At 38.1% G+C, this 23,931-nt stretch overlaps 1 protein-coding gene across 3 annotated transcripts in view; it reads left to right on the top strand.

Moving 5' to 3' along the window:
* The window catches only part of PCGF2 (polycomb group ring finger 2), a 52,091-nt gene extending 28,814 nt beyond the window's left edge, over positions 1-23,277 (top strand). For 2 of the 3 annotated variants that reach the window (XM_058180442.1, XM_058180441.1), the window contains exons 3-10: positions 2,613-2,709; positions 9,349-9,404; positions 9,711-9,761; positions 9,852-9,960; positions 11,766-11,814; positions 12,463-12,561; positions 14,998-15,078; positions 18,161-23,277. In XM_058180442.1, coding sequence (XP_058036425.1) covers positions 2,613-2,709; positions 9,349-9,404; positions 9,711-9,761; positions 9,852-9,960; positions 11,766-11,814; positions 12,463-12,561; positions 14,998-15,078; positions 18,161-18,520 — 902 coding nt within the window. In that variant the 3' untranslated portion in view covers positions 18,521-23,277. The remainder of the gene's footprint in view (positions 1-2,612; positions 2,710-9,348; positions 9,405-9,710; positions 9,762-9,851; positions 9,961-11,765; positions 11,815-12,462; positions 12,562-14,997; positions 15,079-18,160) is intronic. The other variant, XM_058180444.1, reaches the window with a different exon arrangement.
* The last annotated feature ends 654 nt before the right edge of the window (positions 23,278-23,931 follow it).

Genomic DNA, 23,931 nt, shown 5'->3' with positions numbered 1-23,931 from the left:
TGATTATTATTATTATTATTATTTAATTTTTATACCGCCCTTTTCCCGAAGGACTCAGGGCAGTTAACAGCCAGATAAAATAACAATCACATACAACACAATAAAACCAGAATTAAAAAACTTATTCAATTTAGCCTATAATTAAATATAAAATACATAACATCGTAAAACCCCAATTAAAATCCTATTAAAACCCATTTTATGCCAGTCCTGCATGGAAGAATAAATACATCTTCAGCTCGCGGCGAAAGGTCTGGAGGTCAGGAAGTTGATGAAGTCCTGGAAGAAGCTCATTCCAGAGGGTAGGTGCCCCCACAGAGAAGGCTCTCCCCCTGGGGGTCGCCAGCCGACATTGTTTGGCTGACGGCACCCTGAGGAGACCCTCTCTGTTGGAGCGCACCGGTCGGTGGGAGGAAAGTGGTAGCAGGAGGCGGTCCCGTAGATATCCCGGTCCTAAGCCATGGAGCCCTTTAAAGGTGGTAACCAACACCTTGAAGTGCACCCAGAAGACCACAGGCAGCCAGTGCAGCTTGCGCAGGATAGGTGTTATATGAGAGCCACAAATGGCTCCCTCTATCACCCACGCAACTGCATTCTGAACCAACTGGAGCCTCCGGGAAGCCCCATGTAGAGAGCATTGCAGTAGTCCAGGCGAGAAGTGACGAGGTCATGAGTGACTGTGCATAGGGAATCCCGGTCTAGAAAGAGGCGCAATTGGCAGACCAGGCGGACCTGGTAGAAAGCTCTCCTGGAGACGGTCGTCAGGTGTTCTTCAAAGGACAACCGCCCATCCAGGAGAACGCCTAAATTGCGCACCCTCTCCATTGGGGCCAATGACTCGCCCCCAACAAAGTTTTTTACAAAGTTGACTTTGTAAAAATATACAAATAGAATTAGACTATTGCCTTATACACTGTAAGCCGCCCTGAGTCTTCGGAGAAGGGCGGGGTATAAATGTAAAAACAAAAAACAAAACAAAAAAAACAGTCAGCAGCGGTTGCAGCTGACTGTACCGGGATGCCGGCATCCACAGCCACTCAGTCTTGGAGGGGTTGAGCTTGAGCCTGTTTCTCTCCATCCAGACCCGCATGGCCTCCAGGCACCGAGACAACACTTCGACAGCTTCATTGGGGTGGTCAGGGGTGGAAACATACAGCTGAGTATCATCAGCGTACAGTTAGTATCTCACCCCAAAACCACTGACGATCTCACCCAGCGGCTTCATATAGATGTTGAACAGGAGAGGCGAGAGAACTGACCCCTGCGGCACCCCACACATAAGGCGCCTAGCGGTCGATCTCTGCCCCCCTGCCAACACCGTCTGCGATCGGTTGGAGAGATAGGATGAGAACCACCAAAAAACGGTGCCCCCCACTCCCAAACTCCCCAACCGACGCAGCAGGATACCATGGTCGATGGTATCAAAAGCCGCTGAGAGATCTAAGAGGACCAGGGCAGAGGAATAACCCCTGTCCCGAGCCCTCCAAAGATCATCCACCAACGCGACCAAAGCCGTCTCTGTGCTGTACCCGGGCCGAAAACTGGACTGGAATGGGTCTAAATAGACAGATTCATCCAGGTACGTGGGTAACTGACGTCCACCACACTCTCAACAACCTTCGCTACAAAGCGAAGGTTGGAGACTGGACAATAGTTTCCTAAAACAGCTGGGTCCAGGGAGGGCTTCTTGAGGAGGGGCCTCACCACCGCCTCTTTCAAGGCGGTGGGAACAACACCCTCCCTCAAGGAAGCGTTAACAACTCCCTGGAGCCAGCCTCGTGTAACCTCCTGAGTGGCCAGCACCAACCAGGAGGGACACGGGTCCAATAAACATGTGGTGGCATTCAATCGTCCCAGCAACCTTTTCCATGTCCTCAGGAGCCACAGGGTCAAACTCCTCCCAGATGGTCTCAACAAGACTAGCCAAGGATGCCAAGGATGTCTATGTTCGCTCTAATCATTTCTTTATTTACAATTTGGAGTTTCCCAAGGGACATGCCTCTAACATTCCATATTCCAGTGTGATACAACTTTGTACAGTGTAGGCAACCTCTTTTGTTATGGGCATCATCAATTTTTGGACTTTACAAAGACTTTCCTCCAACAATCCAACAATGCCATGAAAACTTACTAAAAGCTGGCCCTTGCTTTTCTCCAGTAGCTTGCATGCTACTATCTAACCTGGAGGTTCCACTGTTGGTATCCATACCTGAATCATGTTAACTTATTGCCATAAAGGGTTCTGGTGAGGTGTTGCTTTTTTTTACCAGGATGTTCACCATTGCTTTCCATAACCCTCCCATTTATCTGGGTTTGGGACTGGCATATGGTTAATGAATCAACCATTTGGTTGGATTTGAATAGACAATTTTTATTCCTACACTGCAATGCATGTCAAGTTTCTATCTTTGTTGTTCTGCATTTTAAAAAAATCAGACAAAGGAAATTTTTTTGACTCCAGATGATTTTCTAGCTAGCTTAAGTAACCATTGTTTTGTTTCATAGTAAGGCCAGATTTGATCCAGGTTTGGATATCTCTTCATTTCATAAGTTCAGATTCATTTTCCTGTGTGACTCCCCTTTTCTACCAATGCTTTATTTTCTTTTTTTAGTTTGTAAAACCTGCATTGTCCGCTACCTGGAGACCAACAAATACTGCCCCATGTGTGATGTACAAGTTCATAAAACAAGGCCTCTTCTCAGTATCAGGTATTTTTACTCCAGTTTGTTTTATACTTGTTTAAGATTACTTGTAATTACCACAGATGGTGCCAGGTGAAATAATATATTAACTTGGAGACCTTGGTACTTTCTAAATTTGGTTGTTTGCTTGCAGACATTTCATTACTAGAGTAAGTAATGAAACTAAGTTACCTCATGCCGTAACTAAATAACTGTAAGCAAACAATCACATTCAAAGAACATAAAGGACTCTACAGTTCAGCCCTGAATTGCACACAGTATATTTCTTCAGTTGGTAATATATAGCAGTAAGTGAAAAGCTTGCAATATGGCATCTACCATACTGTCTACAGTGGATTCTTATGTAATGTTACAATGCAGGAATACAATTCTTCACTTTCCTACAGCTCTGCATTTGGAGTTGAGAGATAATTCAGGGTATTACTGCATGCTATTTCTTTTTTACTTCACGTGGTCCAGACTTAAGACCCAATGCATTTCAGGCATCCTCACATTTGATGAAATGGTCTGAAGAGGTCTTGGTATTACATTTGTTTGAAGACAAATTCAGCTTTCTCTGCAATCTTGAACATTATTTTGTGGCAGAAAACAATTTATTTCCACCCAAACCAATGTGAATACTATTTCGATTCAGGATTCCAGTTCATATGTAAAGGCTGGGGACTTTATGTAGCTCCATTTCTGCCTAATTTCAAGCCTTCATCTGATCAGGAAAATACAAAAGGGGCTTCACTTTGCCCTGTGCTTTGTTTTCAGAAAAATCTTCCCAGCATGACATGCTATGACATCTTTAGAAATGATAGATATTTCCCCTGCTTTTGCTATGACTATATCTTCTCCTATCAGCCCAAAATTTCATCTGCATTCCAGGTGTCCAATTCTCAAAGGAGCTTACAGGCAGAAGACAAATATGTTGTTGGATGCTTTTCCTCTCAGCTAGTCCTCTATTAAAAAGATTGTTTCTGAATCTGCCATTTTGTAGATGAGTAAATCCAGTTTCTCCAGGTAGAAGTCGGTAGGGATATTGAGAGAGGAGGCATTTGTATAACCTTGCTATGTTTTTCTATAGTTGGCAAACTGTATGATAAGGCAAAGCTAGAATATTAATTAAAGAGCTCCATAAATTATAGTCCAGACAGAGCTCTTAAATGAGTCTTTAACTCTCACATGAAGCTACAATTATTATTTAACCTGAGTACAATTGTGGTTTATGGTATAGCCATCTATTTGACTTGGAACTTTTATATTAACTTCTTGCCAGAGGCATGCTTGCAGCTTGAATTCTCTTTCCTAAGAAATAAAATCCCAGGACAAAAGTCTGAATAAATTATCCAAATACAAAATATCTGTACAGCTGTATCTTATTTATATGAATTTATTTTCTTTTACTAAACTTATGGAGGGACAGAAGACTGTACAGGGCAGAGAGGCTCCGCCTCTCTTTTAGTTTGTCCAATTCCTTGCTGCTTTTTGAGGAGGGATTCTATGGAGTCAATATTGACCCCTGTTGATTGCCTCAATAAATCCCTCAGTTTTCTTGGCAAGGTTTCACAAGTGATTTCCCATTCACCCCCCATTCTAGGGCTGAGTAAGAGGGATTTGCCTGAGTGGCCAAGGTAAGATTAGAACTCATAATCTCCTGATTTCCAGCCTGGTACCTTAACCATTGTGGCTCTCCTTTCTGCTACTAGAATGGACTAATTATTCCACTAGTGTTTTAATCTTCACAACATGGCTAAAACACAAGTAATGACGAGGACAACAACAACAACAACAACAATGCAGTTTTTAATTCTAGATCTTTGGCTTGATTGTAAAAATTCTTTGTAGTACTGACTTTTTTTGTTTCTTAATAAACTATCTCTATTCATATTCATGCAACAGTTGAATCAACCCAACACTTCTTCCTCTTGTGGCCTTAAATGGCAATCTTACTGATTCCCTTTGAAGCTGGTTTTCGCGGAAACCAGATGCACCTTAATGAACTCTAATGATGGTTGGCATAGAAACCAAGTAGGTAGCCTGCCACAGATGCATCTTTCTGGGTGTATTTTGAGCACACGGTCTGTATAAATTAATTTATCTCGTAACACTTTGAGTCTGCCTGAGAAATACTTTACTAGCCTCACTCCAATGGGTTTTTCATCAAAGGCACCCTGAACATTTGCTTATTTAGATTTAAACTCGAAACAGGCATGTTGCCAATATGTAAAAACATGTGTTTGTGGCAGGAAGGGTGAAGGGAATCAACAAGCAGGTTAAAAGTGCAGCAAAATGTCAGTAGGATTTAATGGTCAAGAGGAAAAAATAAAACCCAAGGAAAAACTGCAGTATCTTATTAATGTCATATGTGTCATTAGAGCAGCTTTCTGGCTTCTAGTTTCCCTCCCTCGCTATTATTGGTGGCTTTCCATATTCCAGACTTCAAGAAGCCTTCAATATTAATAGTGTAGAGGTGTCCCAAAAGAGGCAGAACAATTTTTAAAACTGTTTTGAAGCAGTTAGAGAGATTTTAAGGATGAAAATAGAATAGGGCCACCTCTGAAGACAAGGTAGTCTACCAAAATAGGCCAAAAGGGAAAAAAAAGAAAAGAAAAGATGAATTTTTCAGATACTCCAACTGGACATACATTCCTATATTTATTTAAGAAAAGAAAGAAAAAGATGATACTGAGGGAGAGCCATTTTGCTACTAGAATAGAATAGAATAGAATAGAATAGAATAGAATAGAATAGAATAGAATAGAATAGAATAGAATATTCTAATAGAATAGCCAAGTGTGATTGGACACACAAGGTATTTGTCTTGGTGCATATGCTCTCAGTGTACATGAAAGAAAAGATATCGTCATCAAGACTTAATGATAGTCATAGGCTACAATTAAGCAATCAGGAAACAATCAATTACAGTATAAATCAGTACTAGATTTCCACATTACCCTCAAACCACATTATGGCCAAGCATAATCTGTGAACCCATTCTTACATTGCCTGCTTTCTCACAACGTAAACTAATATAGGATGGATAGCAGTGGTGGGATTCATCCAGTTCGCACCACTTCGGGAGAACCAGTTGTTAACTTTCTGAGCAGTTTGGCAAACTGGTTGTTGGAAGAAATCATTAGGGCAGAGAACCGGTTGTTAAATTACTTGAATCCCACCACTGATGGATAGTGCATTGCATATTTCAGTGTTTGGGGAGATGTTTAGAAATTTTAATTTAAGAATTCTCTGAGTTTGTTAAGAAGATTATTTTACTAGGTTAGAGAGAAAGTGAGAAGATGGGAAAGAACACAGGGAGCAGCTGAACAGAGGTTTCAATGAAATCAGTTTGGATTCAGTTTGAACTAGTTGGAGTGGGTAAAATATTGAACACAGAAAGAAAATATTTTCTTTAAAAATAGAATGAGTTAGTGGGAACAGTCTGTGATAAGGTGCAGCATGGCACAATGTATAAGTCCATGCTGCTGGAAACTGCTAGCAAAATGATAGGAAAGTGTTCTTTTCTCTCTTCAGTACATTGAATACACAATCTTATACTTGGTTGTCAACCATTAGTGGCTGAGTTCACAGGGTATGCTGGGCAAACCCAAATAAATAAAATGATGATTTAGTGTGACACATGAACCAAGCCAAGAAGCTGCTGGACTGAGTCTGAAGCCTGTATGATTCATTGCACTTTGCTGCACCCTAGGAATAATAGTGCATCCTAGGCATTCTGATTAAAGTACATTAAGTGAGTTATTGACTCAAGCAAATATAATGGCTCTCCTTATAACCCAGTTGCAGCCATTTGGCCAAACTTACTTTCATTAGTGCACCATAAATTGTAAAACAACGTCAATATACATGCAATAAATAGTATTATAAAATTAGATGAGGTGGATAGGATTGCCAAATTGTGCTAACATGGTGGCATTATGAGGCAGTAGGAATACTGCTGGCCTAAATAAAAAGTGCCTATTAAATCAAATCTTCAGTGCTGTTCAACAGAAATTTTTTTGTTTGCTTTCAGTCCTTCTCTAAATTACACATAGAAGCCCTACATAATAATCATTCTAAATCTTCTAAGATGTCACACACATAATACTGGGTTCCTAAACACAAAACTAATAAGCATAGTCCTCCATCATTTCTCTATGCATTCTTAGTTTCACAGCAAGAAAAAATGGAAACTTAGCAGGGATGGGTTCTACTTACTTTTACTACCGGTTCACATCATGCCTGTGCGTGCGCTCTTTTGCGCATGCACAGATCACTTTTGATGATGTTTGGGTCAGTGGGCGGAGCCTCCCGCCAGTTTTACTACCAGTTCTTTAAAACCTGTCTGTACTGGAGGCAACCCACCACTGAAACTTAGGGCTCCTTCTCATAATCTCCTAATCACAGTATGAATATAGTCTGATAATTTCTTATGTAGTGGGTGTAATGATGTTGCTTTTGTTTTATTCCTAGTCCATTGCTGAGGCAGCTTAAAGACATTTTTATTTTTTTCATTGGGTTCCCCCCCCTTCTCTTGATACAATTTTTGCCATGGACACAATTTAGGATGCTTAATCAAGAATGATTGAGTGGTCATGGGAGGAATCTGCCTGATTCCTATTAATTGCCCAGTTCTCATTATTTGGGTATTAGCACTCAGTCTTCTCATTCTACTCATTAGAAACTGCCCTTCAGAACTGTTTGGGCTTAGATTACAGCAAACTCACAGCTTCATAAAAGAGATCATGCAGATTTGCCCACACACATGCCTAATCAGAGTTTCCTAAAGGTTTCATATAAGCAGAAATGTAGGACACTTTGAAAGAAAGCTAGGCTTATTTTTAAAATCCAGTTTCAATATTTTTAAGAAGTCAATAGATGATGCTGTTAGGGAGGGCAAAGGAATCCCGAAAAATCAATCAGTCGCTTTTCTTAACTGATCCCATTTTAAAACAGTAAAGACAGCAGTACCAATAGTCACTGTTACTTTATAGAGGAAACTCTAAGGGGGGAAAAAGCAAGGAAATGGATATACTCAACAAATTTGAAGTGCTACTCAATGAGAGAGGCCAATAGGAATAGGAAAAAAGAACAAGGATCCTGTAATTGGGGCATTGGAACAGTGAATGTCACCATTGGTAACACTAGGAACTTTATTGTTAATTATGCTTATTCTATAAGCTGCTTAAATTCATACTGTTTGAATCTTGTAATAAACAACAAACTATAGTATAGTAGTGAAAACAAGAATCCTAGTGATGAAGGGGTTAGAATGCAGCATTGCAGGCTAACTCTACCCACAATCTAGAGTTCAGTCCTGACGGGGCTCAAGGTTGATTCAACCTTCCATTCTCCTAAGGTCAGTAAAATGAGGACCCAAATTGTTAGGGGCAAAATGCTGACATTGTAAACTGCCCAGAGAGTGCTGTAAAGAACTATGGGGTGGTATATAAGTCTAAGTGCTATTGCTATAAGGTGTTGATATAATTACAGGAGTTACCTTGAGAGGGGCAGCAAATAAATGAGTTTTACAAATTGGGTGATTGGGAAAGGAATCTTGTGTGTTACTGCTGAGATCTATGTACCTTAGCACTGCTTCTGATCATTAGAAATTTAGATGATCCCACAAATCCAAATCTTTTTGAAGAAATAAAGTGGGTTTTTAAAGTGAGATTTGAAATGTTAGCATTTTAAACTGCATAGTCTTGCATAAGATAAATGGAGTGTTTATTCACAAGGGACAAAAATGCATTTTTCTATCTGTACAACAGTAAAAGAGGTTCTTTTTCTTTTTGGAGGAATTTAAATAGTTTTATATGAGGGTGAAGGTTCATTCTCCAGTTTTTGTAAGTTGGTTTCCGAATGTTTCATTACCAACCTAGGTAACATCTTCAGTGGAGTTTAGGGGATGTCATGTACTTTTATTTATAAGGGCTCTGGTGTGGATGTATCAAGTGAGGGTTTTGTGATAGGTCAGATGTGAATTATCAGTGAGTCTTGTGATGGGTCTTGTGATAAGGAGATTACATCAGGTCAGAGTCATTGGGAGGTGAACTGCTGGTTAGGGGGGCTGGGGAGGTGTTGGTTGAGGGTCGGTGCTGTCTCTGGTTGGCTGTGCAGTTAATTTGGATCTTGAGGGATTTGTAGGTTAGTTGTAGGTCAATGTGTTTCTTGATGGAATTGCTTGTGGAGTGCCAGGCTTCGATAAACTCATGACTGTGATAGTATGGTTGATGATTTTGTGTGTTCCAATCGAGCTGGTGCTGTTTGGTGTCAGTGTGGGTAGAACTTAAGGGATTGTGGCATTTGACTGCTAGCTGGTGCTCATGGATCCTGGTTTTTAATTGATGTGATGTTGGTCCCGCATAGGTTGCAATGGTTACAATTGAGTTTGTAGATTATATTGTTTCTTTCATGCGGTTATAGGTTTGTGGGCTATTGCTATTCCTAGGGATTGGAGGATTCTGAGTGTCATTTCCGACATCCCATAGATGTTACTAGATATTACCTAGCCTGTTAATGAAACTTTCGGAAACCAATCCACAGGCTTGGAGAATGAACCTTCACCCTCTTCCTACACCCAAGCTACATAAATTCACTACTATAGTTTTATATTTACTCTCAATTAAAATTTTTGTTGACAGCCTGCTTATTTTATTTCAGATCAGATAAAACTCTACAGGATATAGTATATAAACTGGTGCCAGGACTCTTCAAAGGTACGAATATGTGACTGCTGAGAGTTTAGAGAATAGAATTTGGGACACAGCTTTCTAGCTGACATAATACAATGTAGCAATTTGATTTGATTTTGCTTGATTTTTAACATGGGGTTGATAAATAATAGTACATAATTATTAAATGAGATAAAAGAATTTTGAAAAGTATCTTTGGACTTAATGCAAACCAGATTGCAGTTATTTTTTATAATATATAATTGCATAATTGTTTCTGAATAATAAATGTATTTGCAAAATTCGAGAGAAGGATGCCACTAAATGAATTACGTTTGCTTTCATTTGTAGATGAAATGAAGAGGCGACGTGACTTTTATGCAGCGTATCCCCTGGCAGATGGTATGATGTCTGCCTCATTTGTCTTCTGTTATATGTCAACATGCATTTTAAAAAACAGGTGTCATTTTTATTCCTTCTTTACTTGTTTAGTTCCCAATGGATCCAATGAAGACAGGGGTGAAGTTTCAGAACAGGATAAAGGGAACCTAACCGATGATGAAACGGTCAGCTTGTCCATAGAATTCTATGAAGGAATCAGGTAACCTTTGGGGAATATAAAAGAAATTATATTTTGCTGACATTTTTTCTGACATTAGATCATTATAGTTTTAATATTTTTATCTGTTTTCAGTTACTTGAAAAGTTGTTTAGTATCATTTAACTGGCCCAGAATTCACAATCGCCTGATTTCTAGACCAACACCTTAACCATTAGACCAAACTAGCTTTGTTATACTGCAATCAAACATTTTTAATAAAAAAATATAAAAAATGATAAAATGTTATACTTTGTAATATTTTAAAACATAAACAGCACACAAAAATGTAAAGCTGAAGTCTTTTTGAAGTTGGAATCAATTCCTGGTAACTTCATAAATATATTATGTAGTTTTTCTGGCAACAATGTAAAAATGGTTTGCCATGGTTTAGTTTCTCTTAGGCCTCAATTTTGGTGTCTCCTTGGTTTTCTATTCAATATTAAGGAGAGACCTTACCTTTTCAAGATGAGTTATGGTCATTTAAATGCTGCCAGCCAGCTACCTGAGCCAAATCCATATCCACATCCACAAATCTGCCCCTCTATTAGAAATTTGGGGAAAGGCAGACTTGAAGAATATATGCTGCACATTCCTTTTCTATTCCAAAATTTCTAATGAAAAGACAGAAATGTCACAATCTGAATAATTTTTTTAAGGGGAGAGGGGCAAATGAAGCACCAGTGAAATGCTGTGGACATAGCACACTTTGATGTCAGAAAGGTGTTTGACAAAGTAGACTATAATCTACTTCTTGGTAAAATAGAAAAATGTGGGATAGACAGCATTACTACCAGATAGATTTGTAACTGGCTGACAAACCACTAAATATGTATAGGGAATTTCATCTACATGGAGGGAAGCATGCAGTGAGATATCCTATCTTAGCCCATTATTCTTCAGCAACTTCACAAATGATTTAGATAAGGGAATAGAAGGGGAACTCATCAAATTTTCAGGTGATACCAAGTTGGCAGGAATAGCCAACACCCCAGAAGATAGGCTCAAGATCCAAATGGATTTTGACAGACTTGAACACTGGGCCCTATCTAAAATGAAATTCAATGGAGAAAAAAGTAAGGTTTTATACTTAGGCAAGAAAAAAATGTACAAGTACATATTACATTAAACTTGCTCAGTAGCAGTAACTATGAGGGGGATCTTGGAGTCCTAGTGGACAGTCACTTAAATGTAAGCCAGCAGTATGTGGCAGCCACCAAAAAAGCCAATGCAATCCATTAATAGAGGGATAGGATCAAGATCATGTTGTGTTTGTACCCTTTTATAAGGCCCTGGTAAGACCACACTTGGAATACTGCAACTAGTTTTGGTCACCATATTATTTAAAAAATGTTCAGATTCTGAAATGAGTGCAGAGAAGAATAACAAAGATGATTAGTGGGCTGAAGGCTAAAACATATGATATAAGGACAAACTTTCATTTCCTTCTCACATCTTTTTAGAATACAGGATCAATGGAAGCAAAGGACGAATAAGACTTCAGACTGCTGAGGATTTGCTCCTGTAAAACAGAGAAAGTTTTCATGTCCACCTCAAACCATTAGATTGTTTAGCACAGTATTATCAATGCTGACTGGTATCATCTCTCCAGGACTTCAAGAATACTTGTTTTCTTTTTGGAGATTTTGGTTACTGAACTAAGTATCTTCCATATATAAAGTAGGGGCTTTTTTAATGGCATATATAAACTACCCATCTTCCACAAATAGCATTTTTTATTTCTGTTTTACAACACTGTATCTGTATTTGTACACATATTTAACTCATTTGTCTTCTTAATTCTTCAGAGATGAAAATAGAGGGACTGTTGAAAATGGAAACACAGAAAAAGATAAGGTGAGGTACATCATGGTGTGAATTCTGTATTAAATTTAAACAGCTGTATGTTCTAAAGGCTGACAACCTTCATAGCAGCAAACAGCTAGAGTTTTCTGTGTATATTTGTTACCATCTAGTGGTAATATGCATCCTCATATTATGTAGCCTTAGTATTTTATTATTCGGAAACAAGTTGTAGGATATGGAGTAGATGTGGAGAAAAATATTTATATGAAACCTAGGCTTAAATCATATTATTAAAAAGAATCCTGAACCGGGGCTTAAGTAAGCTTCTAGGCATACAAATGTCAGCATTGTTTGCTTTAGTTTCTGCTACTTTCTTTTCCATCAATATGACTTCCATATTTCCTCCCCCTCCCCTGTTGTTTCTTTATATTTTGCCTTTCTCTTTCCTTTCCCTTCCCTCCCCTCCTCTCCTTTGCAGACTCTCACTCCTTTTTCCAAACTCAGGGTTTCTTTGCTGTATACCATAAAGACATCCAAATTACAGCTCCTGGCTTTTGCCTGTGATCTGAGAACTTCTTGCACTCCTCCCTCAACCTTCACCCCTTAATTTCCATACCTATTTCAACTTCAGTCTCCTGCTGTGCAGTCCTGGCTGCTCCAATTAAAACCATCTCTCGCCTCTCTCACATTCCTCTGTAGAAGAACAGCATGAGATTCCTCAGATGTCCTGCTGCTATGACTATCATGCACCTGGCTAAGTTCCTCCGGAACAAGATGGATGTTCCCTCCAAATACAAAGTAAGTTTCAGGCAAGCACCCACCATTCTCCTGGTCCAAGGGCTGAAGTTGCTGCTGGCCTGTTGTATATTTACAGTTCTTCATAGCTAAAGGTAAAAAAAACCCCAAATCTGCAGCTCTTACTAGCTTCTCCAAATATGAAGTTGGCTAAACTCAAAAATCAAGATGCAAGAGTTGTAGTTTATATGTTCTCTAACTCTTCACCCAAAATCAAGAAGATAGAATGGAATTTGTTATTTTAAGGATTTAACAAAAACTTAATACAACACCATTTTCCTAATTATTTATTAAAACAATGTAGTTAAATATTTCCATGCACATGGGATCAACCAGAATTTATTTATTCTCCTATTGGATCAATATTATTGCATCCCATTCACTCTGAAAACAGTCTCTGGCTGTTTTCTATTATAAACTAAACCCATTGGCTGGATTATTGTGGCACAGATAAGATATGTATATGCATTTTTTCCCAAACTCAACCAAATTTCTTTTTTTATAACTCCATATGAAATTAGGCTGAGAATTAACTGTGCTTTACAGATTTCCTTATCTTCACAGCTTGATAAGGAGAGGGTGGAGGGAGGGAAGGGGGAAGAGAGACATTAAGAAATGCAGGTTACTGGATTGGACTTCTTGGGAAGACATGGTGGACTGAAGATAGCTTTTCAAAAAGTGGAGACAATTGCAGCAGAATGAAGAGTTGGCAAGTAACCTGCCTCTTTATTAATTCTTAGCCAAGGAGAGGACTTGAGATCACCCACCAGTGCTCCAGAAAGCTGTTTCTCATGAGGAGACCTCAAGACAACAATCGCCAGTGTTTTTAGAGCTCTGGGAGACAAAGGAGTAGCCACCTTGGTCAAATTACATTTGGCCTTTAAAAGGCCACTGGGTTTGCATAGATCTTTTTCTAATCACTTTCAGAAACTGTTTGTTAACTGATTTTTGGCTTTTACAAATCTTTGATATGACAAGGTTTAATAACAGACGAGTTTCTTTCAATCATTAGCAAAAGAAGTTTTACATATAAGTTGAAGGAGTGTTTTTTGTAATAAACAATAAAAGAATGATTAAAAATTTGATTTTAGAAATTTAGAAACATATTAAGGGTCCAATTAAATTTGAAATAAATTTTGGGAATTAATTATAAAGACTTTAATGTGGGGAAAACTTTTATTTTGAATGCTTTTAAAAACCAGAATAAGACTTTAAAAATTGGCTGCTAAAGAATACTAAAAGAAACAAAAAATTATCTTTAAAGGAAAATGCCATTCAAACTCAATTTATTAATACAGAATTAAACAAAACATTTTAACATTGGGCATACTGAAGGAAATTTTTGGACAATGAACCTAGAAGTTGATTTACTTAATATCTGGCTTTATAGTTGGACGGCATTTAAAAGTTGTTATGAAAGAGGAACAAGTTTAACATTACAATATTGAAAGTGACATTCAAGTGGATTTCAAAACAACAAGCTACATGATTGACATAGAAAAAGATACTGCATTGGACATACAACAAAAATCAGCTGAAGTCTGAATAATTAAAAGAAATATATCAAAGAAGTAGCAGCCTTGTTAGGAGCAAGGAACCAGGAAAACACAATGAATGGATCAGAACAATACATTTATTGCTAGTTTCCTACTGACAGGAATCTAGCTAGAATAATGCACTCACTATGAAAATTGCTAGATAAGCAGTGCAAGGTTTAGGAAAATTTTGCTTTCCACCACTTCTTCTCCATCAGCAGTTCAAGGCTAGCCAGTCTTTTCACTCCTCCCCTTACTTCAGCTACAGATTCTACTATACAACACAAGAGAGTGACCTGGATAATTTTCCTACACTGGATTTATCAAGGAGGCTTGTTAAAACTTGAAAAATTTTGTGAGACAGGACAGAATGAAAATAAATCAATTTCTAGGACAATTCAAGGGGTTAAAGATCGAGATTTTTAGATGTTTCAGAATATAGGAGAAGGAAGGGATATAAAATTGGTTTATTTGATCAAGATTAAAATAGATGTTATTCCTGCTAATACTTAATGGACTTTTGCTGACACTAGAGCCGAAATAATGAGGTTTTATTTATAGATAAGAGATGGGATATGGGAAGAAGAAATCATTTGTTGTATTTTAAGAAAAGATGGTAAGTTATTAACATTGTTTATACTTGTGAAGAAGGTGAGAAATATATTTTTTCTTTTTCTATATTCTTATTTTGTCCTTTTTATTTTTCTTTATATTGTTTTCTTTTCTGCATCCTTTCTTTTTTTATTCTCTTTTTAGTTTGTTTTTATTGTACAGTTGTAAATTTAAATAAATTTACTACCAAAAAGAGATATTCAGGTTCCATATTTAATATTTATTCCATATTTAATATTTAAATTTATGCCTGTCTCATATAATTCTGCATGTCTTAAACTTTGTTTATTAGGTGGAAGTTCTCTATGAAGATGAACCTCTAAAAGAATATTACACTCTCATGGACATAACTTACATCTATCCTTGGCGAAGGGTTAGTAAGAAAAAAAAAGCTCTGTTTGAAAAAAAATTAACTTGCATCATCTTAATGAGATTTAATTTTCACACTAATGAGCAAATTTGGACAGATTTTTAAATTTCAACCTATCAACATGAGAATTAAAAAAATTAAAATTTTTCAAAAGATCTGGGACTGTATTAAAAAATGTTCATTAATGGAGAAAAGGGAAAGATAAATAACAGCTTAGTCAGCCTCTTGAAAGTTGGTAACCCGATTCCCTATAATTTTAGTACCTTGCTTACACATAATTTAATAAGGCTAATAACATTTTGAACTGCTCCATAAGATTTTGCAATGAAATACACTATTGTCCAGTCTTTTAAAACTGGCAGACTCAGGAAACAAGAACCACTTGGATTTCTTGAATGATTTTTATTGCAAGTAAAGTAATATAACAGAATCTTGGGAGCTTGCCAAAATAATTCCCCAGATCAATTTACACCCAAGGATTTCTTTTGTACACTTTGCCCTGCCTCTGGACTGAGGAATCCTTTAGTAACAGACTTACGGCATTCTCTTTGTCCCCAGGGTCTGTTAGGGATTCCATCACAACTACAACAAAATACAATCATATTTCAGTAAATTGTTTTTAGAGCAATATTTGTCTGTGAAGAACATAATACACTTTTTTTTTTAACAGAATAAAAGTCAATCCATATGTTTTGCTTATTTTACCCAGAAGAGAAAAATAAGGGGGTGGAAAATGATTTTTTTAAGTCAAATTATTAAAAAAAAACAACTCTGAAATTTTAGCCTTACTTTGGAATGAAAGTAGAAATTTTGTGAATTGAAGATCTGAGGGATGCCAGATTCAAGAAGCTTTTTTAATACATAACTAGGTATAAGTGCACTTTCTTCTCCATTCAAAGACATCGTGAAATGGAGAAGAAGAAAAAATTAAGATTCAGCTAAATTTACTTTTATTTTTTGTTTTGTTTTGTTTGTGCCTTTAAGTCAATTTTGATTCTTGATGACTGCCTGGACTAATCCTTGCAGTTTTTTGGGAAAGGTTTTGGAAGTGGTTGTCATTGCCTCCTTCCTAGGGCTGAGAGAGTGGGTCAAAGTCATTCAGATGGCTTTATATCAGAGGCAGGACTGGAACTCACATTCTCTCAGTTTCTAGAATAGCACCTTAACTGTAACATCAAACTGTCTCTTTCCAACTAAAAAACATATAACTTAATTGTGGGCTTTAAAGATGCTTCTTTTTAAAAACTGCAACTGGACTGTTTTTTCCTTGAGAAAGAAGAAGACAATGGTTAGCTTCTCACCCAAGAAGCTTAATCAGTTGTGAAGCTTCTTGGATGAAAAGGAAATGTTTTTTTTCTTCTTCCTCAAGGAAAGAACAGTCCAGTTGCCTTTTGAATAAAGTAAAAAAATACACCTTTGAGACAAATATGAACTGGATGACTGAGAATCTCTATAGACATTAATTGTTGGCTATTTAAAAATTTTACATATGTAAAAAGAGCATTCAGTAGTTCCAAAACATATTTTAGGTTTAGTTGGGGAAAGCCTTTGTATGAGCACACTAGGAAGTCTGGCTTATTATGTGGTGGTTCTGAGTAGAAGCAGAACATTATTCAAATTAGACAATAACTGGTTTTTGAGCATGTAAGAGGTAAAGCAAACTCTGCAAGAAGAGGTGGAACTGTGGGACCCATAGATTCAAGAGATAAATCCTCACCCTAGATTCTCTTTGGTGCTTGATTTTTTGGGGAATGGAGGGTAAAGGCCACATATTTAGTCTGAACCATTTCTTCGCTGGCATCATCAAGCATCTTTTGTGAAGCTATGCTGCTGCTCTTTTGACCTATGAAGTATGCTGCCCACTGTCTTGCAAAAGCATCCTGTCTTTTGTGAGGAGCCAGCTTGTGAGCTATGAAAGGTACCAAATTGCTTCGTATTCCTCACCTTGGTAAATAGAAAAAAAACCCTGAAACCTGCTGTATGAACTGGACCCAACTGGGTAAATAACCTCCTTGGAGATGTGTCTTCTTAGTGGTGGTGATGGTGATTATGGGACACTCTCTACAGTCAGTTCTCAAAATTCCGGGGTTTAAATAAAAGCGTAGGACATCCATTTGTCTGTCAGCCAACTAATCAACCAATCAACCAATAGTTATATACTGTCCCAATCCAGTAGATGCGCTAAGCACTGTATAAAATCATGATGTTTTATTTAAAATATAGTTGTTCACTCACAATCCTTTTTAAGGGGCCAAAGGCCTGCTTGACACAAAATGTTTTTCAGTATTTTTAAAAGTCAGCAACGTGTCCAGGCCTATCTTTGCAAATAGTGCATTGCATGAAGAGCCAATAAAGATAGTCCTTTGCTTAAGACCACAATTAGGACCAGAATTTCTGTTGCTAAGCAAGACAGTTGTTAAAGGAGTCATACACGATTTTATGACCTTTTCACCATGATTGGAGCAAAGCCTTGTAGTTGTTGTGAATTACGTGATTATTAAATGGATCCAGCTTCCCCATTGACTTTGCTCATTAGAAGCTGGCTGGGAAGGCCACAAATAGCAATGCTGTAACCATTGTAAATACATGCCAGTTGCTTAGTGCCCAATTCTAATCCTTTGACCATAGGGATGTTTCAATGTTGTTAGTTCAAGGACCGGTTTGTAAGTTACTTTTTTCAGGGCCCTAATAATTTTGAATAGTCATTAAATGAACAGTTGCAAGTCAAGGTCTACCTCTATTGGGAAAGCTTGCCTTCTGGATTTGTTATCTCTCATGAGGTGGAATCTGGAACAGGGCCTCTCTATGTCTGGACCGGTAGCAAGATCATATTTAATAAGATGGTTTCTGGTACATGGTTATTTGCACTGGATAAATAACTTCCGGAGGACCATGCCACAAAGTCAGTATTAAAATATACTGACAAATGTTTTAACTGTTGTACAGTTGCATTTTTATGCCTTTTTGGTTTTATAATTGTTAAACTTATTCCTGATGTTTTACTGTGCTTCTTTGCCATTGTTTTCTTTTGAAGAAACAACAATATGCAAGTTGCTAATACATCCTTTTTTCTTTCCTTCAATAGAATGGCCCTCTCCCACTGAAATATCGTGTTCAACCAGCCTGCAAGAGGTTAAAACTGTCTTCTCAGCTTCCCAACTCAGAGTGTACCAACACCAGTGGGGCTTCGGAGTGTGAATCTGTCAGTGACAAAGATCATAGCCCAGCCACCTTGCCAGCTACCACCTCCTCCTCATTGCCAAGTCCTGTCACACCTTCCCATGGCTCCCCAAGCTCCAATATCACCACTGTAAGCATTCCAACCCACCCTGCTACTGGTGCCATGCTAAATGGCACCTCGAACTGTCACCAGATGCAACCTTTGGCCAATAGGGCGCGCAAAACAATGGTCAATGGTAGTCCAGTTATGTCAGCCTTGACTTAAAAGGAGCATTATTTTTATTGGCTCCTGAGTTTTATATATATTATGTATAGATACGGAGAGTGGTGGATGGGGTGGGGAAATTATACATACTTATTTTCTACTGACCTGATTCAACTGACCCTGATTAAGAAAAATGCAAAAAGTAAGAAAAAGAAAACCCAAACACTTTTTTTTAATTTTTGAAATAAAAATTGTGATCTTGTAACTGCATGGTGGCATTTGTATAAAAACTGAAGCCCTTTCTGGATGATGGTTATTCTTTCTATTATAATTATTTATGTCCTTGATTTGTAGTGAGATTTGATGCACAGTTTTGGAGAGAAAAAATGCACAGTCCCAAATCAACCAGGCTCTTGTAGAAGCACATATGGCTTTCCTGGCTCCTTTTGTCAGATCACCGTCAAAAGAAGCCAGGAGACTGATTACTTCATTCCCCATCCATCACCAGTCCATTTTATGCATCTCCATTCCAATCATGTAGTTTTTAGTCCTATATTTTTATCTCTCTCTCTTAAGGATCTTGGTTTCAACGCAGCTGCTGTTAAACAGAAGGTAGTAATAGACATTTTTGTGCTTGGAAAGGGCAACAGTGTGCTAATTGTTTTGTGATGTTCCGGGTGCTAGACATCGTAGATATGTACTGTATCCAGAACAATAACATGGCCTGGGGAAAAAGGGTTAACAACTTCTATAAGCAGAGAGAAAGAGTCAAGGCAGGAAGCAGAGCTTAGTGGTTGGATTGTAAATGAGGATGAGGATGAATGTGTTGATCTGTTCTAGTTCCCATAGTGATAGTAATTACTTGTTCTTTTCTTAAATGGGAGCTTAGAAATAGATTCTAAAGCTGCCTCTTTGGTGGCAGCAGGTTCCCCGTTAATGGTTTAAAACCACATCTTCTATAATCCTCAATTGATCACGTATTAAAATAACAATATTGAGGGTAGGTTTTTCATCTCCACAGAAATGGAGGATGATGCTGGAAGACACAATAAGTTACAAGAGGGGATCCTATCAATGTCTGAAAAGGCCTTGGTCTAGTAATTAATCAATTCTTATGTTCCACTTGTTTTTCTGTTCAGAAAATGCAGAATTGCAGTTGAAAGCTGAAGGGATACAGTGCCTTCGACTGGCATAACATCACTAGCCCTTCGTGTGGAGCAGTTTACATCATTAACCACAAATGGTGGCCTTGGCGCCTTGTGCTAAGCACTTAATTTCTGGAATAATTGTTTTGAAGCTTCACCTTTTTTTTATATGCCCTTTCTTACACGTGTTCATAAGGTCTCTATTTTCAGAGTACATCTTTTCTCTGGTTTTAAATCTTTTCAGTCATATATTTCCTTACCAAACATTGTGGGACAGTTTGAACACGAGCAGTTCTTTATCAGAGATCTCTTGGTTGTTTGCATACATTGGTTCCCAGGACCTGGCTAGAAATGGGCTAGGGACCATTCAGAAAGTCCTCTACTTCCATGTGACTTTCCTAAGCAGATTTGGCTGACTAATGTAATAGGCAAATGATTCATCATCATTTGCCTACAACTCTTTGACCTTTATTAGAAAAGCAGTTTTATAATCCTTATAATTCTTGTTCTAAGAGCTATGATACTTGATAGTGGTTTAAATTTGTAGTGTAGTAGAAATTTCCACAATTAGTATTAATTTCCACAATCTGAATTCATGAAATTCCTGCTGCAATTCTCAGAATTCAGTTTATAGCAGGGATGTCAAACTCACGTCATCACACTGTATTGCGACTTTCCCCCCCTTTGCTAAACCAGGGTGGCTGTGACCAGTGTGTGATGCATCTGGCCTGCAGGCCGCAAGTTTGACATCCCTGGTTTATTGTACAGTATAGTATAGATATTTCTCAAATTCTGTGGTCCTGTGACTGCCTAAAATGATTAATTCATGGGATTTCCTCTCCTCCACAATAAGATAGTCCTCAACCTATGACCACAATTGAGCCCAAAATTTATTTTGCTAAGGAAGACTGTTACTGAGTTTTGCCCCATTTTATGAACTTTCTTGCCACAGTTGTTAAGCAAATCACTACAGTTGTTAAGTTAGTAATATGGTTATTAAGTGAATCTGGCTTTCCCATTGAATGCTTGTCACAAAGTTGCAGGAGGTGATAACATGAGCCTGGTACATTGCAACCCTTATAAATATGAACCGGTTGCCAAGCATCTGAATTCTGATCATACGATGCTTCAATGGTCATAACTGTGAAAAATGGTCATAAGTCACTTCTTTCAGTGTAACTTCAAACAGTCACTAAATGAACTGTTGTAAATTGAGGACTACCTGTATTATTGATGGTGGTGGAAGCAGCTGTCATTTTTATTAGCAGCTACCTAAAATGCTGAGTATAGTGGCACATTCTCTTCTTGGCTTGAAGAAGGCTTCTGACCCCGCATGTCTCCTCATCAGCCACGCACTCTGTATGGTGTAGCCCCTCCCCTCCTGCTTTCTCAAGGAATTGGAGCTCGGCAGTCTTTGCATTCCCAGCTTTCCTACTTTTCTACCTTTTGGCAATCCAGAAATGTGTGACCCCTCCCCTTTACCCCGCTCTAATCCATTTATGAGCCTCTTGGTAATCATCGTATTATAATCCTTGATTCAGCAAGCAGATTTGTTTGAGGAAAGCCAGAATTACCTTATTCCAAGTCTTTGGAATGAGAAATATTTTTGTAGTCTTTATAAAAACCCATTCTGCATTTTTTAAAAAAAATGTTGTTTAATCTTGTAAATTTGGGTTGGAAAAATAAATACAGTGCCTTTCCAAAACAAATTTTATTAATATGCTGAGGTGGTGAAAAGAGATTTGTGATTTAAATTGATGGGGATGTGTGGGTGGAATCTTTTCTTTTGCTAATTTGTGCTTCAAGATGGCCAGATGGAAATGCACAACTTCCAAAGGGAAGAAATTTCTTCTTCCACCACTTTCAATCCTTTCCCTTTAAAGAAAAACATGGTACCTAGAATTACTCCTCTCTTCCCCCTTCCCTACTTTTCCCTTCCCTTCTTTCCCCCTCCAGTCCCCTCCCTTCCCTTCCCTTTTCTTTCTTTTCCTTTCCCTCCCTTCCCTTCCCTGCTTTTCGTTTTTCTTTCCCTTCCCCTCTACTCCCCTCCCCTCCTGCCCTTCCCTGCTTTTCCCTTCCCCTCCCTTCCCTTCCCTTCCCCTCCTGTCCCTTCCCCTCCCTCCCCTCCCCTTCCCAGTAGGAAGGATTAACTAAACACAAGCACATTTTCTATTTTTGAAAATTAAATCCCAGGGATTTTTGTTTTGTTTTTCCTGTAGTTGTTTCTCTGAAAAGCAGCTATTCGCACAAGTGCAATCCATGTTTGGAAATACATTTTCATAGATAACTCAGTTGTACCAGGAGTGTAGAAAGCAGCTTGTCACAGGGGGAAAAAAGATACAATGGGTAGGAAGAGAAAAGGTTTGTTAGCAGCCTGTGGTATGTTCCTTTCAAGTCTTTCCTTTTCTACCCTATGCTTGTGAACCAGATCAACTGCCAGCACAATAAAAACAGTTTTAAACTTGCTCCTACTCTCCAGCTACTGTGTATTTTAAGAGTCTGGTGGATCCTGCACAACATGATGTTTGAAGAACAGTGTATTCTTTCCCTTTCGCCTGTCTCTTTATGTGTGCTCACAGAATAAGAAGAAAGACTCACTACCCTAAGAAGAACACCCCCCACCCCAATTCTCTCTTTTCCACCTGACCCTTCCAGAGGCAAGACTGTAAGACTGCTTTGCTGTCAAGCTGACTCTTTCTATACCTGCTCCTCTTAATTGTCTCCTTGTTGCTTATTCTGTCTTCCAAGTAATGCTGAGCAGTAGCTATCCTTGAATTAATTTCCTTGGCTTTTTAAAATTTAATGTGTAAAGAAGAGGGGGGGGGTGTCAAAGTTTTGTGCTTTCAGCATCATTTGTGATAGTGCCATAATGTCAAGTGTAAGTGTGTGCAGAGGAAACATGATAATGATGCCAGGCATAAGTAATCTTGTTACTGTGGAGGTTGCAAGTCCCATGTGATATTTAGGGAAATGAATTTAGAGCAGGATTACCTGCACTGTTCTAAAATGATTGTTCACCAGTCCAGTTCTTTTTCTTTAGAAGAACCACCTTCTGTTACCCTAGCATAACTTGCTGACAAATTGTTTTGCATCTCTTGCCACAGAGTTGGTAAACTGGAAAAGGCACCGTCTTCCATTGGGATGAATTTGGCCCTGGGGCTTCCAGTTGCTGTCCTATATATTCATTAATGTTTTGTCACACTGAGGTACTGAAGACTCAGAAGGGGTAAGGTGGTACTACAGTAGTTTTCCTGAACCCAGTGCGTTGGATTATATAACCCATTGTCCCTGGCCAACATTGTGCTTATTCTAGTGATCATTTCTACTTATCCTATTGGCTGAGAGTGAATTTGGTACTGCTAGTGGCATTAAGCCATGTTAAAAAGTTGCTGGACTTGGAATTTGGGAAAGTTTTTCTGTCTTTGTATGTACTGAATAAACTGACCAAGGCAATTAAGAAGCCTAATGTTTTCTTCTCCTTTTACTACTTCCTCTTTTTTGTATTTTTTTTTTAATATGGTACAAACCAAATTACTATGTATGTTTGCAAACCTATATGATGTTTTAATGTGCTGTAATATATTCTGATATTCATATATTGTTATTGGTTAAAACATTTGTATCAATAATGCAGTTTGTAAATGGTAATAAATGATACAATTTTGTCCTTCAGTCTGTGGTCTGGAATATTCTGATGGCTTTTGTGTTGCAAATTTTGTTTTTCCCTCAGATTCCAAGTTATGCAAAATAATCATAAACTATTGCGCTTATAGAGGAAAAGCTCATTAAAGGTAAAATGGTGATAGATGGGTTTTATTTTAGAAGTGGCGGTCGAGTCTAAAGTGCTGATCATGGTATTATGACCCTCTAATCTGGTGCTTCTGTGCTGTAATGAGACTACAATGTCCATAATTCCTTTATATTATAAAAGTTGTAATTTCATTAAATCTGAAGGGTACCAGGAACGGGAAAATGATAAAAAAGTAGCAATTTAAATGCTGACTTGCCTACTTAACATTGTCATATTTGGGTATCCTCTATTTAATATTCATCTTCTTTCCTCATAATCCCTGACACCTCAATTTGCCTTTTTAATGTGTTGTTCACCTACATGGGTGGGTTGGGTTTTTTTTTTGAGAGCTGTGTTTAGTTAATAAATGTGTTTCTTCTTACAACTGTGCATTTGAAACATAATGCATGTGCTTACTATGGAAGATGATGGCCTTTCTCAGGACTGCAGGCAACTGACCTGACATTTTGAATAGGGGAAGAACACACCTTGGCAGCAATAGGCACCCGCCCAGTGGTGGGTTTCAATTTTTTTTA

The sequence above is a fragment of the Ahaetulla prasina genome, chromosome 4 (assembly GCF_028640845.1).
Source record: "Ahaetulla prasina isolate Xishuangbanna chromosome 4, ASM2864084v1, whole genome shotgun sequence".
Taxonomy (NCBI): Eukaryota; Metazoa; Chordata; class Lepidosauria; order Squamata; family Colubridae; genus Ahaetulla; species Ahaetulla prasina.
This window is presented reverse-complemented; position numbering and strand designations above follow the sequence as displayed.